The sequence below is a fragment of the Sycon ciliatum genome, chromosome 1 (genome assembly GCF_964019385.1).
Source record: "Sycon ciliatum chromosome 1, ocSycCili1.1, whole genome shotgun sequence".
NCBI lineage: Eukaryota > Metazoa > Porifera > Calcarea > Leucosolenida > Sycettidae > Sycon > Sycon ciliatum.
This window is the reverse complement of record NC_088643.1, coordinates 11,312,094-11,332,391: the sequence shown is the minus strand read 5'-3', so window position 1 is coordinate 11,332,391 and position 20,298 is coordinate 11,312,094. Positions and strand designations below refer to the sequence as shown.

Sequence of the window (20,298 nt, the reverse complement as noted above, 5' to 3'; positions counted from 1 at the left end):
AGGGAGTCGTCAAATACTTATTTGACGACTCCCTGGTAGATCTACTGTTAGTTGTGTTCGCTTTTCTCGCTTTTGCTTCAGTTTCGCCCATTTTCACCGAGCAACCGGTGAAGGAGGCTGATGCGGCCGTTGGTGGTGGCGAATTTCGGATGATCGTGGATGCAAGTACAGGTCATGACCCGACGAAGTCCGAAGTACATTGGCTGGCTGGGGGTGAGCCAAACCAAGCACCGATTGGCAACTTGGAAAACCCATTCAAACGAATCCAGACGTGTGTGGATGTTCAACATCAACTCCGAGGCTTTCTGCTATGGCCGCCTTGGTCAACTGGAGGTAGGTTTGCAATTGGCTGACCTACCGATGATGATGGCACCGGTGATGGCGGACATGGATGGCAGACTGATGGCTGGCAACAAAGTCATCACATCTGTGCCGTGCGCACTGGAACATACCGGGATAGTGTGAGTGCGACTCTGTGAGTGACTGGCCAGAACAGTGTTCGTTACGAGTAGAGGCTTACAACAATGAACTGGTAACGACGGTGTTAGTGAAGGGAACGGCCGATATCTCCAACCTAACCCGGCAGCCGTACAAAGACAGCATCATCATGGCCAGCTTGCCTGACGAGTTCATCATCGCTCCGTATCCTGAATCGTTCCAGCTATGAGTGATGATAATGATGATGGAAGCACGGACAGGTGGCCAATGCCAAGCTAGAAGACATGATTGTTTTCACCACTGAACGGCCTGGTCCAGAACGGAGAAGGGGCAGCGTGTACGGTTGATTCATGCAGTGAGTGGTGTGACTGTCTAAATAAGCACGGAACTTTTACATCTACACATCTACATGTAGTTAAGTCAGGTTATCTTCACAAACACGGAAGGAGAATGTGGGAAAGGGTTGAATTTCCGGAAAAGTTTGGAGGGTGGCCGTGGAATGTGACTGATGCAGTGATGGTGATTGTGGACTACAAAATGGCCTGTGTTGGTTGCAAAATCCGTTTCGTGCCTAACAGTCCACGCATAATGTCCGCTACATTGTGAGAAAAATGCTATCCCTGCAAGAATTTGGTGGGGGTTGCATTTCACATTCGAATTTTTCAGTATTTCGGGGTTGCCGCTCACGGAAATAAAATCTGAAGTAGGAAAGCCGCTCTCTCTCTCTCTCTCTCTCTCTCTCTATCACACACACACACACACACACACATTCTCACCCTCTCTCCCTCTATCTCTCTCTCTCTCTCTCTCTCTCTCTCTCTCTCTCCCTTTTTGCTTTGCGTTTGTCTAGGGCACTTCACATTCCCTTGTGGTATAAACACAACCACAAGTTTCACCATGAGTGGACCGCGCCGATCAGCATCTCTAGTCTGTACTGTCACCCGGTCGAGCATTTCCTCTCCAACATATTGCCGGTATTGGCTGGTCCCGTCCTGCTCGGCTCTCACTGTATGCTGCTGCTCTTGTGGGCCTGCATATCGCTGGCCTCCGTGTACGTCGAACACTGTGGCTTCCACCTGCCGTTCATGCCGTCCAACGAGTACCACGACTACCATCATGCAAAGTTAGTAGTGTAGTGTGTGCATTCTGCATTGATTGGTAGCTGTACTAATACCTTGCACATACATGGGAGGCGGTGAACGCAATAATCTGACTTGAGCTGTACTGTGCATGGGCAGCATGCACTGCCACTGCTACCAGTAGCTGTACTGTGCATGGGTAGCATGCACTGCCACTGCTACCGGTAGCTGTACTGTGCATGGGTAGCATGCACTGCCACTGCTACCGGTAGCTGTACTGTGCATGGGCAGCATACACTGCCACTGCTACCAGTAGCTGTACTGTGCATGGGTAGCATGCACTGCCACTGCTACCGGTAGCTGTACTGTGCATGGGTAGCATGCACTGCCACTGCTACCAGTAGCTGTACTGTGCATGGGTAGCATACACTGCCACTGCTACCGGTAGCTGTACTGTGCATGGGTAGCATGCACTGCCATTGCTACGGTAGCTGTACTCTGCATGGGCAGCATGCACTGCCACTGCTACCAGTAGCTGTACTGTGCCAGGCCTGCTCGTCGAGGATTCGATAGTTTTAGGCGGCGTTCGAATTGTCTCCATCAACTGTTCGAACACATTTTTTAAAGAGATTAGTTGAGTGTCCCATTACGGCATTAGAACGGTTTCTATCATTTTAGAGTTTTTCAGTGGAATGGTCATGGCGATGATGACGTCCGATCAGATCGACCATCTCCACGTCCTACGTGACGTAGCTATTCCAAACTCTTCGGAACCAATCCACCTCTCCCATCGGATGAGGTTGTGGAGTTTCGATGAGCTTCGTTTTTCTGAAGAGGCCAAGAAGGCCACCTCTTCAGAAAAACGAAACTCCTCGAAAAGTCCAAGAGTGACAATTCGAACGCGCCCTTAAAATGCTCCGTTCGCCTCTGTTGTGTGTGTGACTGATTGTACACGATTGTATGTCCCACCCACTCCGACATCTCCCTTGGAGTTAGTTAGTTGTGGAGCTGAAAGGCCATCATTGGTCTCTTGCACAACTTTGACGGCTTGCAGGTTTCGTTCGGGGACAGCGTTGAGCCGATGAGGTTACACTTACAACCATGAAAGCAATCATTCTAAAAGCCTGAGGCTGAGGCCTGAGGGGCCGAGGATGAACAACACTTTAAAAAAAGTCCTTCTTTCGGTATGGAGTCGGTCCGATGTCTACTAGTCTCTAGTACTCGTACACTCGAAAATCTCATTTCCGCTCAGCAGGTGTGCACGTGTGTGAACGGACAGGCCGACACGTAGATCTACGTCCGGCATAGTCGGCGACGCGACATGCTGACAAACTAAAAAAAACTCCTTTCCTCTGTTGCAATGCATCGTCGACGGTCTGACAGAAATTCACGATCGGACTGGCTGCAAAGTAGCACACTCGAAGTAGAAACAGCGGCTGGGTTTTTAGGCAGCGAGACCGCTTTGGAGCGTCGAGATTTTGATTGCTGTCTCTGTGGTACATGGTTGGCTTTCCGCAATCATTGGGCTTTGGCCGTTTCGGCTTCTTGCTCGGTATGTCGGTGGGAGAGTGACTTGGAGAACAGCGCGGCATGAGCATCAGTTCGGTTAAGGAGATCATGTCAGTCTTGACAGCGACACGGTGGTCGTCTTCGGGACCTCCAGTCTCCTTATCACTGGGCTGCCATTCAGAATTCTCTGCATCGGTAAGCACCTGTTGCTAGCTGAGTTAGTCCGTAATGATCAGGTACCGGTATTCTGGGTTTTTTTTTAAAATTATTTCAACTCATTTCTCTCCCGCATAATAATGCTATGGGCGAGCGTCATCTTCAAGTTTTGGTGATGGCGATAGTGGGGCTAGCCTAGTTTTGGTGGTCTGTGTCGTGATAGCACTCATTTCCCGTGTCGCGTCGATATGTCGTGAGAGAAAAGTAGAATCTACCGCTACTAATCGTTCACGGTAGAAAAGAACCGGCATGATCTACTGACTTGAAAGGTGTCTACCGCCACGTACTTGGAGATGGAAAACGAGCGCCCCTTACTTTTGGGGGAGGGGGTGCAGCGTGACTGCACCCTAGGTCCTTATACCAGCAGACTGCTCAGGAGACGCTCAGGGATCTGACACCTAGCTCTAACACGTTCTCTCCAATGCGATAATAGATGACTTGCACAAAGATCCGAGCCGGGAGTGAGACGGGGCAAGTGCACCCCAGCCCTGTGCACCCAGGCTACACTGCGGGCACCCTACACCGTCTGTTGTGTACTTTGTTTGTCAGCATGAATGAACGGTGCACGGCATGTACATGATGTACATGTACATGATCAGTACCGTCACTGTCTTCAGCAGCTCATGAGTCATGTGCACTTGTAGGGTTAGTGGAAGTACATGACTGTATATTATGTGAAGAGAAGCCAGGCGTTCAAACCAACCCAAAATACTCTTGCCATATTCTTCGGTGAAATAGTTATAAAAAAAATTGTCTTGCTAAACAACAGTGAGCATAGAAGCAACCTCGATGCACCCAATAATATGGCATCCAGAAACAGCAGGTGTTGCACGAGGATCCCAAGAACACGTCAAGTTCCATGCTACCCGCCGCCATCAAAAGAACGAAGGATAACTGTGCTAGCCTAGTTCATATTCAATGTAACGCTATCGGTACGGGATATAGGAGCCTGTTGGGAAGGCATGGGTGAGCTGTTAAAATCTTGTACGGTTCGCACAGCACAACATACATGCAGCAGTTATTGCGACGGTTAACGTCGATGGACGAGAGTCATAAAGCACAGTCCATGGGGGTTGACGCTTCTGGGCTTCCTTTCCGAAAGGAAATTTTTTATTTCTTCTCTAATAAAGCCGAATCATGCTGATTATACCAGTCTGTTATGAAGACAAGAAAGCAGCCATGGACATTGTGCCACACTAAAGGAACGACAGGTAAAAGATAAAGCACTTCATCTGAAAACTCAAGGACTATCCATAAATACAGCAAATGATAATCCTAGCCTGGTAATGTCCAACTCCGTCATGTGAGCCATTCGGTGGGAAGCATAATGTTCGAAATGCTGAAATTTGAACAGTTGCAGTTGTGTTCGTCGCCACACAATGCCATCGCCAGTTCACATTCGAAATGTAGCCATTTTTACGCTTGTGTCCTTGTACACGGCATGGAAGGCTGAACAGATTCAACTCTTCCATCGCTTCCTGATCTGTACAGTAGTGCGGTTACGTTCCCGTTCCTGACACTCACATCCGTCTCCGCTAACCAGCATCATGAGCACTCCAATGGTTCCCGCCGCTCCTTCCGTATCGTCCCAGCGCGCCCCGTCAAGATGTGAATTACTGTAGGCAACGGAGCCAGTGTATGATGAAGGCGAATGCACTGTTTGATGATGCTCCGACAAATCCTTTCACCGTTGTGCGGAATTTGTAAGAAGAGTAGTGGCTCAACTGTAGGTCCAACACAGAAGGTACCTCACAGCGCAGTTATGTAACGTCCACAATAATGAACATACTCAGCAGACTGTGATGTGTATCAGACACACTCTGGCATTATTTGTTCCACATTCTCCCAGGAGGAGATGAAATGTAGTTCCCATGTCTTTAGTACATGGGGTACCGTTGCCTCGTTGCAAATAAACAGGTATGCAAGTTACTTTCCCATGAGACCCAGCCGGAGCCGCATCGTCGTCATTACCAGCTAATCATGAAGAGGTATAATGTGACTTTCCATCACTCCCTGATTCAATCATAGTTTGCGAGCCTGCGCCAAACTGCTTTCTCACTAGAGCCAGGTATCGGATACATATGGCTTCAGTAAGGTTTACAATGCTATGTCTCTGGCCTAGATCCAAGTCTAGATACAGCTGCTCAGAGAAAGGGCTGATGAAATGTTATCGGAACAAGTGAGACTTCAACAGTAGCTAGTACACATCAGGCCTGAGGACTTCGCAGCGTTTCTCCAGCACACTTGTTCTCTCCTTCAACTCAGATACTACTTGAAGTACTACTAAAGGCCATCTTGCTCTCATACTGCGTCCTTTCACCCTTCATTTTCATGGTTTAGGCTTCCACTCGTCACTCGGCAGGTTCCTGGCCTCTCCGCAGTCTGTCCTCAGGAGAGGGTCTCTCTGGAGCTAGTGCAGCCGATTGAAAGGGAATCGAGTTCTTTCTCAGACGTCCACAAACTTTCGTTGTGCTTGACTTCGCTTCCACTGCGGGAAAGTAGTCACACTTCAGGACCACGACGTGCTTGTTGCAGCCTACACCAATGATACTAAAATAATATTCCCTCATTTTCCTGCCTCCCGCCCGGCCGGCTCGGAAAGGAACGTATGGAATGGGAGCCTCAGTTCCATCTCTCGTCTGCTAGTTCATTCAGGAGCGCAGCAGTGCTTCGGCATGACGATACAAGTCGAATCAAAACCTACTCTATAGCCCAAAAAACTAGCTCAGTGTTCATCAGGCAAAAAGCGAAACTTCGAAAGTCACGAACTCAAAAGGTGGGGAAGTGCAGAGTCAGAAGGTCCACTTGCCCCGTCTCGAACCCAGACAATCTTTGTGCAAGTCATCTATTAAAGGTTTGCGGTTGTAGTAGGACACAAGACGTCACGAGAAACCATCATGGTGCAAACGCCAGCTCCCGCTGGAAATCACAGGGAGGCACACAGCGATGGCAGGCGAAGCAGTGGAGGCGAGGCAGAAGCAGCTAAACCGACCAAGGGTCTCCGTATCAACATTGCTAATGCGGGTCAGGCAGAGAAGAAAACACCGGAGTCTATAGTGTTTTTATATGAAAGCAAAAAAAAGCAGGAGAACGAGCTAGTACTTTAGAAGTCTGCTTTATTAGTCTCTGTGTATGCTCCTCCTACGAACTCCTACTAGTCCTTTCTGTCTGCCTTCGTTTGTGTACCCCCCCCCCCCAGCCCCCTGTCTGTTACCCTCCACTAGTTCTGGTCTCACAGTCGAATACCGGAATCGAATCCTGATGTTTGCAGCTCACCCAGGGGCTCTGTGATCATGACACTTTGATGGAGTCCGTTGTCTTATCATGCACCGCGTACCACGTGTGTTGTGTCTGTTTTCCGCAGGCCTCTGACAGAACTCTGGGATGCATCGAGTCAGTTCTGGCAGCACAGATGGAACCAGCTCTATCACGATGTGGCAGGAGGCAACGAGTTCCTTCTATCTAGCAGTGAGTGGGTTTTAAAGAACACGACGGGCCAGGGTGCTCGCCAAAGCGACATAGCGGGGCGCTGCGCCCTCCTTCACTTTTGGACCGCCCCCTTTCAAAATGAATGCACCACCCTTCACTTCAGAGAGCGAGCGCCCCACCTTCTTATATGCATGATGAGGACACATCACATACATATATAGTCAAACCTCTTTAGGACGAACACCAAGGGACCGACGGGATTTGTTCGCAATAACGGGAGTTCTTCTTATCCATATCTTATCAGTGTCTGCTCTAGGATTGTAGGACAGCCGGGTACACGTGTAACTGGCGCAACCATTTCAACCGGGTCGGAACCGGGTACACATGCCCAATGATATAAAGGCGAATGGATAAGCCGCATTTAGAAAAGAGAGGACAGGAATTAAAAAAATTACGAAAGAAGAAGAAGTATCTGACACATACAAGCCATGTAGTCAGTCCTTTCAAAGTTCGAAAGTGTAAAGTACCAACCGGGTCACAGGTGACCCGGTACTATATTTTCAACCGGATCCAAGCGCCGCCCAACCGGGTGGATTACCCGGCTCACCCGGCGCTGGAGCAGACACTGTCTTATCCCAGTGAATACACCGTGATCTATCCAATAGAGTTACAAATACTAGTTCTTCTTTTGAAGCGAAAGTTTGTTTTATCAGTGTTCTTCTTAACGAGGTTTCACTGTACATGTTGTAACACAGGATTGTTCGAGTCATTGTATGAGTCATTGTATGAGTCATTGTATGAGTCATTGTTCGAGTCATTGTTCGAGTCATTGTATGAGTCATTGTATGAGTCATTGTATGAGTCATTGTTTGAGTCATTGTATGAGTCATTGTTCGAGTCATTGTATGAGTCATTGTATGAGTCATTGTTCGAGTCATTGTATGAGTCATTGTTCGAGTCATTGTATGAGTCATTAGAGAGGTTCTGCTATACGTGAAACGTAGAGAAATCACGTAGAGAACAGGTGTCTGGGTTAGAGTCTACGGCTTCGCGTGTTTTGGCTCCAGATTTCTACGCGGAGATGAGGTTCTCTACGTTGTGGCACACGCAGAGAAAATGCGTACGGATTTGCTGGGTATCGATCAACTGCATGTAGAAAACTGCCAAATATGGAAGGGGAAATTCCCAGTACACATTCCACGTGACTTCTCTAGGTGAAACGTAGAGCAGAACAGCATTTCTTTACGTTACGGGAACGCGAAGAAAGTTCGCGTGATTCTTTGCGTCGCGTTCCCAAAACGTAGAGCAGAACCTCCCTTTTGTATGAGTCATTGTATGAGTCATTGTTCGAGTCATTGTATGAGTCATTGTTCGAGTCATTGTATGAGTCATTGTTCGAGTCATTGTATGAGTCATTGTATGAGTCATTGTATGAGTCATTGTTCGAGTCATTGTATGAGTCATTGTATGAGTCATTGTATCATAGTCATCACTTACCTCTGAAAACCATAATGATTATCAATGGCGGGTTCCAGTGGCCGGTGAATAAATACATGAAATGGTCGGTTGCTTACTGGTGTTGGTGAAAGCAGCGGCCAAAATGGCGACACAAAATGGCGGTGAAATCACAAAATGTTGGGTCCTATAATGATCCCCCCCCCCCCCCCATCACTTTTGTTCTGGCTATAACGTTGCAGGCATATTCCCATTCTGACCCAATGATACATGTATCAAAAATAAATAAACGTGATAACATAATAACATTAATTTTGTCCTTCTCCTTTTTCACCATAAATTAACATGACAATGCAATAACACGCTTTTTGAAGGCCCTAAGAGAAAAATGACCTTTGGCAGGTCTGGAGTAGTGTACTTTATACTGAACTGTACTGCAGCCAGTTGCACTCTCCTAACCATGGTGTAGAGGAGGACTTTACTTTGAAATGTATTTCCCTGTATGGTGGCTAGTTTTATGACGGCGGTTCTAGTCGATTCAGCATGACAGCTTTTTCTCGGTCGTTTTTCTGACTGATGCAGCCGGTACTGAGATATCTCTTCCAGTATGGTTCAGCTGAGCTCAGTCCTACTGGCAAAAGCTGGAACAGTGTTATGACATCAAATAGTCAGTGCAGGCAAAAAAAGATATACCTGCTCAATACCTGCTCAATACCTGCTCAAGTACTTAGTAATTAGACTTGGACGTTTTCTCGTGACTATCACAAGTGTAACATCGTCACATGGTAAGGATCACGAAAACAACCAGTTATGTAGCTAGAATAATACTGATCACTAGTAGCGTGGGAATGTAGCAGCTCGCGGCTACACACAGCGTCATTTACACATGAGCAGTATGGGCTTCTGCAGTGAATGTGAAAATGGTTGTGTAACCGGTGTGGCATCTGGCATTGAATCTGTTTTAAAACCATTGTACAAGTAATGGTGACTGTGTTTGGTGCTATCGGGTGTGTGTTGCAGTTCTATGGAGTTCCATGGTCACCTTCTACTGGTTGTTCAATGCATTCTTCATCTTCGTGGAGCTGACTGGAACCCCTTCGAGCATCTTGCAATATCGTATCCAGCCTAAAAAGAAGCCAGCTGTGGTCAGTTATGCTATTCTATGCGCCAGACGTTCTTTTCGGTGTGCCGCTCGGTAGTGACAGTGTGTGTGTGTGTGTGTGTGTGTGTGTGTGTGTGTGTGTGTGTGTGTGTGTGCGTGTGCGTGTGCGTGTGTGTATGAGCGCGCGCATGTGCGTACGTGTGTGCGTGTGTGTGTGTGCGTGTGTGCGTGTGTGTATGAGCGCGCACATGTGTGTATGTGCATGTGTGTATGAGCACGCACATGTGTGTATGTGCATGTGTGTGTGTGTGTGTGTGTGTGTGTGTATGTGTGTGTGTGTGTGTGTGTGTGTGCATGTGTGTGCGTGTGCATGTGCGTGTGTGCATGTGCGTGTGTGCATGTGCGTGTGTGCATGTGTGTGTGTGCATGTGCATGCGTGCATGTTGGTACTGTAGGACATTCTTACGCGTATGTCACGGGTACTTTCTGTTGGTGTTTGCGCATGCTGCTTTTGCGTGGAAAGCCCGCCTTCGCCGCTTGATTTCGTAATGTGTAACACCAAGAGTACAATATAACCCCCAAGAGTGTGCAACTTAACTGCCTGCACAACCTCTATGCAGTGCTGCGACGGCAGAACTTCACATCACGTGACATGGTTCAAAAAGGTTACACCGGAAAACAGTGCAAAGTGACCACAAGAGAGTTGCACCCAAAGCTGGGTTGCGTACAACCCTGTATCAATCATGCACAGAGTGCACATAATGTGACGGGTTCATCACATTATGTGAAGTTCTGCCCTCGCAGACCCCATAGCTGGAGTTGCACACTCTTGGGGGTTATGTACTCTTGGTAATACATGTAATGGCAAATATATAGCTATGAATAGGATGAAGGCCGCAGACATCACGCAACTACGTGACTTGTTTGACATGTATTGCTGTGTATTTTATAACAAAAATATTATTGAAAACCCAGAATCGATTTTCTTGTTCCTAGCATCAGTGGGAAAAAAATACGGAACTAAGGGTACAACCAAAGAAACTGAAGTTAAGTACTGTAAATAGAAAGGTGTTAGAAATAACAATAAGATACAAGTGCAATAACACCACTAGAGGAAACGAAAAAAAGGTAACAAGATTACGTAACCAAAGGTGAGAAGGCACTGAACGAAGTGTCAACCTACGAATACAACTTCAGTGCAACAACGTGCTCTTTCTGCTTACACAAAAACAGGCTTATGAATACGTATACAAACTGCCTCAAGGACTTTCAACTGTTGGACATAACGCGCACATGTCAAACAAGTAACGTAGTTGCGTGATGTCTGCGGCCTTCATCCTATTGTTGAATACGAAAAAGGACAACTGACAACGGGAACAGGTAGGTTGGTGGAACGACATTTATTAGAGACGGGATGACTAAGACCAGGACGAACGAAACGACTACATGGTGATAATTGAAGAGAGCTTATTGAAGAGAGAAAGAGATCAAGTCTGAACGGCAAGATAAAGGGCCTGGGTAGCTATGGCAATTATGGGCGCGCAAGTGGATACCCAGGCCAACGGAACCAAAGGGTACAAAAGGTGAGTAAAGGTACGGGAGGAGGTACCTAACACTATTCATAGCTACTTGGTCCGCGTCAGCGATATTGTCGCTTATCTTTCAGCTTTGTTTATATGTCACCAATGCTCACTTGGCAGCCCATTTCATGTCAATTTTTGTTAGTAAGTTAGTTTACTAGTACCTGAAAGGTCTAGCTAGAGTTCGAGTCGATTTCGTGAGCGACGGGTGGGTGATTCTGATTGATACAGCGCCGCATCAAAATAGATTATCTTGTTACGCTGTGCAGGCAAGAGCAGCGCAAGCCACAAGAAAGTAATCGGCTACTCGGAATCAGCTCCATTTTTGCTGAACGACCGAGATCGCTCACCTCGCTCGTCAAGCTGAGAATCACTGAGATCGCAGCTCCCGTACCTCCAGCTCAACGCTCGGAGTATCCAGTGCGTCGTGGAGATTTGCAAGTACTGTACGCGTCGTCGTCGTCGTTCAAAATAAAATCTTGCAAAGAACGGCGTCTGATTTGAACCACACAGGCTGTCGTGCTGCCTACGCGAAGTCCTATAGAGAAGGCGACCGTCACGATCGACTTCTCTTTAGAAAATAGCCAGGCAGCGAAGAGGAAGAGAGATGAGCTTGCAAAAGCAGGAGAGTCGATCCCGAGCAAAAATATTTGTCACCAGCGCCGAGAGCAGCGACGACGAGGACCAAAAAAAGTATGAACCCTTCCTTGGACAGTAAATTCCTCCTTGCTAGTTGTCATGCTATACCGTACCGTCCATCGTACCAAATTTTATCACTTCAAGTGCTAGCGTTGATGTCCAAAGTCGAAGTTAAAATTGTCGAAAGATAAGCGACAATATTGCTGACGCGGACCAAGTATATTAAAATTATTATCTCCACGTAGATTATTTAATGGCAAATATGTTAGTTATTTTTGGATTCATGTACAGTGCTAGTGCTGACCAGGGACATTTGATCACTTGCTAACGAACTGAGCAGCAGCGAAGGCGCAACGAACGGCTGAGAAGCGAGGGTGCTACGAACGGCTGTTAAGGCCCGCTTGAGCCTGGCAGAGAAAGAGCGCCGGCAGTGGTCGCACTTTGCTGGCCTGAACTGTACGTGGCATTTGGAACCAGTAGTCCAAGGTCGGACCCTGTTAGCTCAACTTCTATCAATCCTCGGTCTTTGTGTGTGTGATTCCATACAGGTGGAATGGCAGACGTTCAAGAAGTGTTTGAAGGTTGTCCTCTTAAACCAGTTGGCTGTGGGTTATAGCAGCCAACTTGCACTCTACTGGATCTTCCAAAAGCGCGGCGGATTATTTGCCGAGACCCTGCCGTCCTTCCAGTGGTGCTTGGTGGACCTGGCAATCTCTATGTTTATCTTTGAGGTGATTTTCTTCTATTCGCACCGGTAAGGAATGATCAGCAGTGAGGTGAAGTTGCCTTGCGTGTTCACAGGAAAATAAGGTGGGGTTCATGTCATGACTTTGTCGAGCCCGCATGATCGAACAATGCTTGCACCGGTGATATATCATGTCTGTTTACGTGTGTATTTTAGTCTTGACCGTCTTCTATATCTCAGCGGTGTGCCATTACTGTGGGCATGAGTAGTCCTAACACCGGCCGGGATGGCAACACTGCTACGGGGTGGCTGGTCAGGCCATGCCCGGACTAACTGCTTGGCCACCAGTGCATGTTCACATGTACTGCCGAGGAGCCGTTATGTGCCCCTGCCATGTCATACACAGACTGTATGAAAGACTAGGGGCATGATCGATTGGGCGAATCCCGAGCAAGTGTGCTCCGAGTGAGCGTGATCGTTTGGTCGAATCCGATCGAATCCGGAGTAGGTGTACTTGGAGTGGAATCTGACCACACCGGCCCCCACACCGGGAGTGGCCGGAGTGGAAATGGACTTTGCCGTTTTGGATAGCTTTCACAGAATCTTTGTACGATATGCGTACATTTTGCGTACTACACCCTTGTTTTGTTCGACTGGGCCAGCGTTGCTCGGACCACACCGCCTGCTCGCACTCAATCCAGATTCGCCAAACGATGACACCCCAAGGTATGGCCGGACCAATCACACCGTGACTGTTTCCGCCTGTCCTGTATTGTGGAATTGCGTATTGAACGCCATTTGTTGAGGTGTTGACAGTCTGTAGTTCCCGTATTGCTGTGAGTACATGGGCTTCAGTTCAGCCAGCATACAACTACTCGGATATTTATTTATTTAAATTTATCGTCTCCGCTTCATGGCACATAATAATACATAGCCAATACAAGAGAGGGAGGGTGAATCCAACCACGGAAAATAGCATTAAAAAAGAAGAAAAGGAAGGGAGGTGACACCATGTGTCAACAGCAGGTAGCACAATACAGTGCTATTTTAGCTGAAATGCATCCTTGAAAGCTGAGAGAGACTGTGAACAGTGAATATTATAAAAGAGTTTGAGCCAAAATGTGCAAGCCATAGAGACAGGTGATTTGATCATTAGGGACAATTAAGGGGAAGGTAATGATACCTGGTGTCTTGTATTTCTCTCTCGCTGGAACCAATCATATTTCTTGAAGTGCCTGGGGATTTGCTTAAGATAAATAATTTTCTGAACGAGTGCACACAGGTGTGCTTGGCGTCTATCAGCAAGTGGAGAGGAGGCTACGAGACAGTATAATATGCTTACTGTTATGCACGAGGGATTTTCCAAACAGCCGATTAATTATTTTTCTATGGTGAATTTCAAGCTTGGAAACAGCACGCGGCTGCACTAAGACCACACCATGCTATGTCAGCGTAATCAAACAAGAGAGCTTGGAAGCTCCGGGCCCTACGCCGCTATGCGTTTTGCCTTGATGACCTAGGCAAAAAAAGCATAAAATAATATGAAATTTTTCATTTCTCCTATTTTTTAAGACATAACCTGGGATTCGAACCCGCACTATCGCCCTGCATGCATCACCCGATACACTTCGCATACATACTAATTCTTCCAAGTTGCTTCACGTTATGATCTTGCATTTGAAAGCCCTATTTGAATATCGTGGCCAGCTGTTTCTAGCCAGCCGTCTTTGATGGTACGGTACGGGACAGATACGGTCGAGGGTAATACGACACCGTCTACCACCTTGATGACCTAGGCAAAAAAAGCATAGGGATGTTTTCAATTCTCCAATTTTTTAGGCATAACCTGGGATTCGAACCCGCGCTATCGCCCTACATGCATTCCCCAATAAACTTCGCTTTCATATTCATTCTTCCAAGTTGCTTCACGTTATGATCTTGCATTTGAAAGCCCTATTTGAATATTGTGGCCAGCTGTTTGTGGCCAGCTGTGTTCGATGGTACGGTACGGTACGGGACAGATACGGGATAGCGCCAGGCGTGACACAAACAAACAAACAAACAAATACCAAACGAGAGAGCTTGGAAGCTCAGGGCCCTACGCTATGCTTTTTTGCCTTGATGACCTAGACAAAAAAAAAGCATAGGGATGTTATAAATTCTTTAAACAAATCCTTTTTTTAAACCTGGGATTCGAACCCGCACTATCGCGCGCCCTGCATGCATCCCCCGATACACTTCGCATACATACTAATTCTTCCAAGTTGTTTCACATTGTGATCTTGCATTTGAAAGCCCTATTTGAATATGCATTGTGGCCAGTCGTCTTTGATGGTACGGTACGGTAGGGGATAGGTACGGGACAGGTACGATCGAGGGTAATACGACACCGTCTCCCGTACCGTACCGTACCATCAAACACAGCTGGCAACATACAGCTGCCCGCAATATTCAAATAGGGCTTTCAAACGCAAGATCATAACGTGAAGCAACTTGGAAGAATGGGTATGAATGCGAAGTGTATGGGGGGATGCATGTAGGGCGATAGTGTGGGTTCGAATCCCAGGATATGCCTGAAAAAACAGGAGTATTGAAAAATTTATAACATCCCTATGCTTTTATTGCCGTCAGATACGGGATAGCGCCAGGCGTGACACAAACAAACAAACAAACAAACACACAAATACCAAATTAAAGCTGTGTGGACCCTGGCTAGCGCCAGACGTTACTGAAGTAACGTCTTCTGCATAGCTACGGGAATTAAAGCTGTGTGGACCCTGGCTAGCGCCAGACGTTACTGAAGTAACGTCTTCTGCATAGCTACGGGAATAAAGGCAGAATAATAGCATCGGTAGAATAGAATCTTGCAACTGTTTGGGAGATGGGTAAAATGAGAGAGCAAAGCTCCAAGAGCAGAGCTGGTACAACAACGCACAGAAATCATATGTTGCGAAATTGTGGCGGGGAGCGGGGGAAAATTCCACAACAATATGTTCCGACCACGAAAGAGCAGAATCAATCACTACCCCTAGGTGTATGTGACCACTCACCATCTCAATAGGCTGGGGAGATCCTGGGAAATACAATGCAATGTTATCTGCCGACGCACAGCCGATGATAAGGGCCTTGGTTTTGTTGAGATTGGGGGGATAGGTGCAAGCGATGCATCCAGGACACGACCTTTTCTATGTCCAGCTGTAGAGATAGGTGAAGTTGCTGAAGTGAGGCTTCGAATTTCATGAGTGCAGTGTCATCAGCATACAAAGAAGTATCAGGTACATCACTAGGCAAATCATTGATATATAAAATGAATAACAGAGGGCCTAATATCGAGCCCGGGCACTCCCGAAAGAACAGGTCGGGGGTTGGAGAGTGTTTCTGCCGTCTTCTCTCTTTCCCACGAGCCTCCGGATACTGGAATATTATCTGCACAGTCGTTGTCGTTTTACGTTCTACGTTCTCTCTCTCTCTCTCTCCCTCTCCCTCTCCCTCTCCTTCTCCCTCTCCCTCTCCCTCTTCCTCTCCATCCTCTCTCCCTCTCCCCCCTCTCCCTTCTCTCTCTCTCTCTCTCTCTCTCTCTCTCTCTCTCTCTCTCTTCTCTCTCTCTCTCTCTTTGTTTCTCTCCCTCTTCCTCTCTCTTTTGCTTTGTGTTTCTCTAGGGCACTTCACATTCCCTTGTGGTATAAACACATCCACAAGGTCCACCACGAGTGGACCGCACCAATCAGCATCTCTGGGCTGTACTGTCACCCGGTCGAGCATGTCATCGCCAACATATTGCCGGTAATGGCTGGTCCCATCCTGCTCGGCTCTCACTGTATGCTGCTGCTGCTGTGGGCCTGTATCTCGCTGGCCTCCGTGTCCGTCGCACACTGCGGCTTCCACCTGCCGTTCATGCCGTCCAACGAGTACCACGACTACCATCATGCAAAGTTAGTAGTGTAGTGTGTGCATTCTGCATTGATTGGTAGCTGTACTAATACCTTGCACATACATGGGAGGCGGTGAACGCAACAATCTGACTTGAGCCCCCCCCCCCCCCCCCCACTGTACCCCTAAAAGGAAATACTCCCCCCCCAAAAAAAACACTTCTGGCTGCTTGTATAAAAACCACGCGCACAGAGAAGAATACTACTCCCTCAGTCCCTGCCCCCCCCCCCCAACAACAGAAAAGAAATACTCCCTGTTTCCAGCAGTCCACTTGCATACCAGTGTCATGGTTGTTGTCTCTTCTGACCATGAATGTTCCTATAGGTATTGTCTGATTCTGATCCAATGCACTACAATGCCCTCAGTTTGGTGAGTCTGCCATTCGATGATTCCGAGACCTCTGGTCAGTTGAGCCTGGCAGGCCCGGCCTACCAGCACCGTCTCACTGGTGACTCCATGCTAGCCTCATGTGCCTGGCGGTGAGTTTGTGTACCTCGTAAAAAAACTGATATTATTTTTTTTTAATGTTGGCTGCTGCTACGCAGGTTCAACCAGAACTTTGGCATGCTGGGGATCTTTGATTTTCTGTATGGCACGGACAGTCGCTTCCGTAAATCAAAGTCGTACGAGCGCCATTCCATGCTACTTGGCACCACCCCAGCCAACGTTCTGATTCCGGACGAACCGAAGAAATGCCAGTAAAAAGGTCAAGTCGGCAGTGCATGTGCGTGTGTGCACCCTCACTGCTGTTGCTAGTCTCCTCACAGTCCACCCTTGACCGTCCCATCCTCCAGTTTCAATGCTAGTATTGTCACTACTCTACATGTACGTGTATTGTAGCATACCCACCATCAATGCTAGTCACATGGCAAATTCCACTTAGCTACCGTGACTACTTCAGGCATGCCTTTGATATTATTATTTTTATTCACATAGCTATGGGTTTTTTTTGTGGCAAATTCACTAGTGCTCTAGCTCGGCCCAATCTGTGTTCTATCATGGGTGGTTAAATAACGACATCGCATTGTTCAATCTTCCAGTCCTATCAGTGACAACTCTCATAGCCAATGTGCATTGTTTCCGACGGCGATCACCAAGAAGTTATGTTCTCTTTCTCACCTAGGGCCGTTCACAATTTGTTTTCCATTTCAATTTCCGCCCTTTCCACCATCCTGGAAGCATGGAGAGGGACAGTACTGGTATTATAATTTTTTTTAAAGTTACAAGCGGGGCATTGGCTATGCCAGCACTCATCAGTACTACTTTCCAGCTATACTGCTATGACATCACTACTACTTTCCAGCTGTCCTGCTATGACATCAGTACTACTTGCTCCCAAGTCACTCTGTTTTCTGTACCCGACTACCGGTACTTAATTGTGTCACTATTCAAGGTACTTTATACTTGAAGTACTACGCTTACTTCATACAAAGTGTTGAAATTTGAAGCCTGAAATCACATGCAGTCTAGGCGTGCCTGTACGATACCGGCATGCTGACACTGCAACTTGTTGTTGGCATCCCCCCCCCCCCCCTTGAACACTGTGTGCCACTGCGCTCGTGGCAAATCCAAACTACACTAGTATCTGCTCATCCAAATCCAGAGGGCTCAGAGGGCTCTGATACCCCCCGCCCCCCCCCCAAACGCACGTTACCATACTCTTGTGACTGTCAATGAGCACGGCCAGTGATCTCTGGGGTTTTTTCCACAGGATCATGGTCCGTGACTTTTGCCACCTCCATTTATCTACACTTCAATGTACTTCTGTCGTGGACTTTGAAATTCGTTGAGAAGTTCAGCGGCCACTGGGCACTGACCTTGCAGTCGTGAGCACAGCTGGTCCATTTTTACAGTCAGTACATAAACTATAGTGTGTGTACATGCAAACAGAAGTAAGGGTGCCGGTCCCGGTCATCCCATCTGATTTCAATGTTCACGACAGTACATTGTAGATCTTCACCATGGTGAATTTGATCATTACAACACTGCTGCATATTACCAAGAGAACATAATGCAAATACTGACAGAGGTAGGATCCCGTTCATGAGCTTGTAATGAATCTGTCCCTTTGGAAAAACGCGGCCAATAATTCAATATTCCGCGGCAAATTCCGCGGGGGAAAGGGGGGTTTTCTGCGGCATTTTCTGTGGTAAAATCAAAAATCTGCGGCACTTTCTGCAAGTTTTTCACCCCCCTTGCATGAAAGAGTACTTTTCACACTATCATTTAATATTTGCAGTCACAAACTGAATGAGAGTGAAAAATCTTCGAGATTCTGCACTCACTTACACTCGCAAGAGCATAATGTGCTCAAACAGATCGCAAAGTAGCTTTTCTGCTGCTTACTGAGTAGTAATTTTACTAATTTATCCGAAAAAATTCAAATTCCGCGGGCAATAGTGTGGATTCCGTGATTTCCGCGGATGATGACAATTTCTGCGAAATTTGCCGCGGCCGCGGAATCGCGTTTTTCCAAGGGGACAGATGAATGGACACACTCTAGTTTGGCATGGTGTCTCCTTGTGTATGCACATTCACACATAACAAATACACGCACACGTGCATCCACATCCATGCGCATCCCCTCCCTCCCCCCCCCCCCCCTCGCCCTCCACAAACACACACACATGTACACACACACACACACACACACACACACACACACACACACACATACACACACAAAAACGTGCGCACGCGTGCACGCATGCACACACACAAACACATTGGACCTTGGACGCATTGTCATGTTCAGACAGGATAAGTCCTGTTGTCTACTGAAAAGCCAGCCACGATTGTAAATATTGTTGAAGGAGCCGCAGTCTGTGTGTGTGCTCGGGTCGAACCATGGCTACATTTGTGACGCTTCGTGGCTTTGTGTGATAGCACACAGCGGTGTCAACGGACATTTCTTGCTTGTCACACGAATGCTAGCAGTGCTGCTAGATTTCAGTACTGGAGTAAAATATGATGTGTATCTCAAGGATAATAGCATGAACTTGTATGTACAGGGTATGGCTGACACTGCTATGGCAATATACATAGCAGTATAAACATTTGTAGAGTAGAGTTTTCCAGGTTTAACTGACATAGCGGTAACTATTCTGTACAGTGACTAGTGTAAAAACAGTAGGTGAGAGTAGACATGAACACATTCAGTAAAACTGATACCACAGTAGACTGGACTAGACAGTACATGTAGTTCAGTTGATCATTATATCTACATACTAACACAACACTGTGTGTGTCATAGACAATCTGTATACATCATGTCTATACAAGTGATGTCACAGTGTTGTGATCAATGACAGGTAGTGTGCTGTTGGAGTATCTCTTACTGCAGTAGCTGCTTGAAATGATCCCTGTCCAGTGCTGGTCACTTTCACCAATCTCAACTGCTAAACACTATCCAGTAGAAATCTTCAGAAGCTCAGCTAGCCCTGGAGAGTGTACAACAGAGAGGGTGCACATACACCACCACACACACGCACCCAAACACAAGCCACCACACCAGCACACATACCAAACAACACACACACAGGCAGAATCACACATTTACTTGAAGCTCTGGACATACAATTCGTCTTATGGATTGCATGCGTTGATGATATAATTAAGAATGAACTAATGAAGTCATTGTTATAATAATCATGACTCATAATGACATCATGCCTGGTATCTACAGGCAGTGTTTGTACACAATCTGAATAACATCAAGCTGTCAAACAGGTGACCGTATAACAGGATACGTTGCACACATACCACAGAAGTGACATTCCCTGCTAACGAATTCTTCCTGACACATTCTGCCATTTGTTTTCCCAATGTACACCCCCCCCCCCCCACCACCACACATACACACATACCCACCCCTTGTCCACCCACACCCCTTGTCCCTCCCACACGCACACACGCCAACACACACACACACGCACACACACGGAGACTCCGGGTCGCTGATCCTGGTCTACACAATCATGCAGTTCATATGTTTCTCATTGAGCGAGACGAAGACGAGAAGATGCATGAGTGTTTGTGACGGGATAAGTGACTTTGCCTTTAGAATCAACTCTGGCAATCTCGAAACTTTTGTTGGAACTTGTCTGTGTTTACTGGTCACAGGTTGACACGGTGCAAGACAAATCTGAGTGGCAGCAGGGTATGTTGAGTGAATACGACCAGCTTACAAACTGGTCAGGGAGATAGGCAGTGAGGCGAGCAAGCGCACATTCGCTC

The 20,298-nt window shown here is 47.2% G+C and overlaps 2 protein-coding genes across 4 annotated transcripts in view; one reads left to right on the top strand and one right to left on the bottom strand.

Annotated features, from left to right (window-relative positions):
* The window catches only part of LOC135813261 (fatty acid hydroxylase domain-containing protein 2-like), a 75,697-nt gene extending 58,194 nt beyond the window's left edge, over nucleotides 1-17,503 (top strand). The window contains exons 1-7 of one of the 3 annotated variants that reach the window (XM_065326410.1): nucleotides 21-461; nucleotides 1,289-1,561; nucleotides 6,607-6,710; nucleotides 9,147-9,271; nucleotides 11,996-12,201; nucleotides 15,792-16,064; nucleotides 16,608-17,503. In XM_065326410.1, the coding sequence (XP_065182482.1) occupies nucleotides 160-461; nucleotides 1,289-1,561; nucleotides 6,607-6,710; nucleotides 9,147-9,271; nucleotides 11,996-12,201; nucleotides 15,792-16,064; nucleotides 16,608-16,764 (1,440 nt within the window). In that variant the 5' untranslated portion in view covers nucleotides 21-159 and the 3' untranslated portion in view covers nucleotides 16,765-17,503. The other 2 variants (XM_065326411.1, XM_065326412.1) reach the window with 2 other exon arrangements.
* The window catches only part of LOC135813208 (uncharacterized), a 107,138-nt gene that overhangs the window by 30,622 nt on the left and 56,218 nt on the right, over nucleotides 1-20,298 (bottom strand). The window lies entirely within an intron of this gene.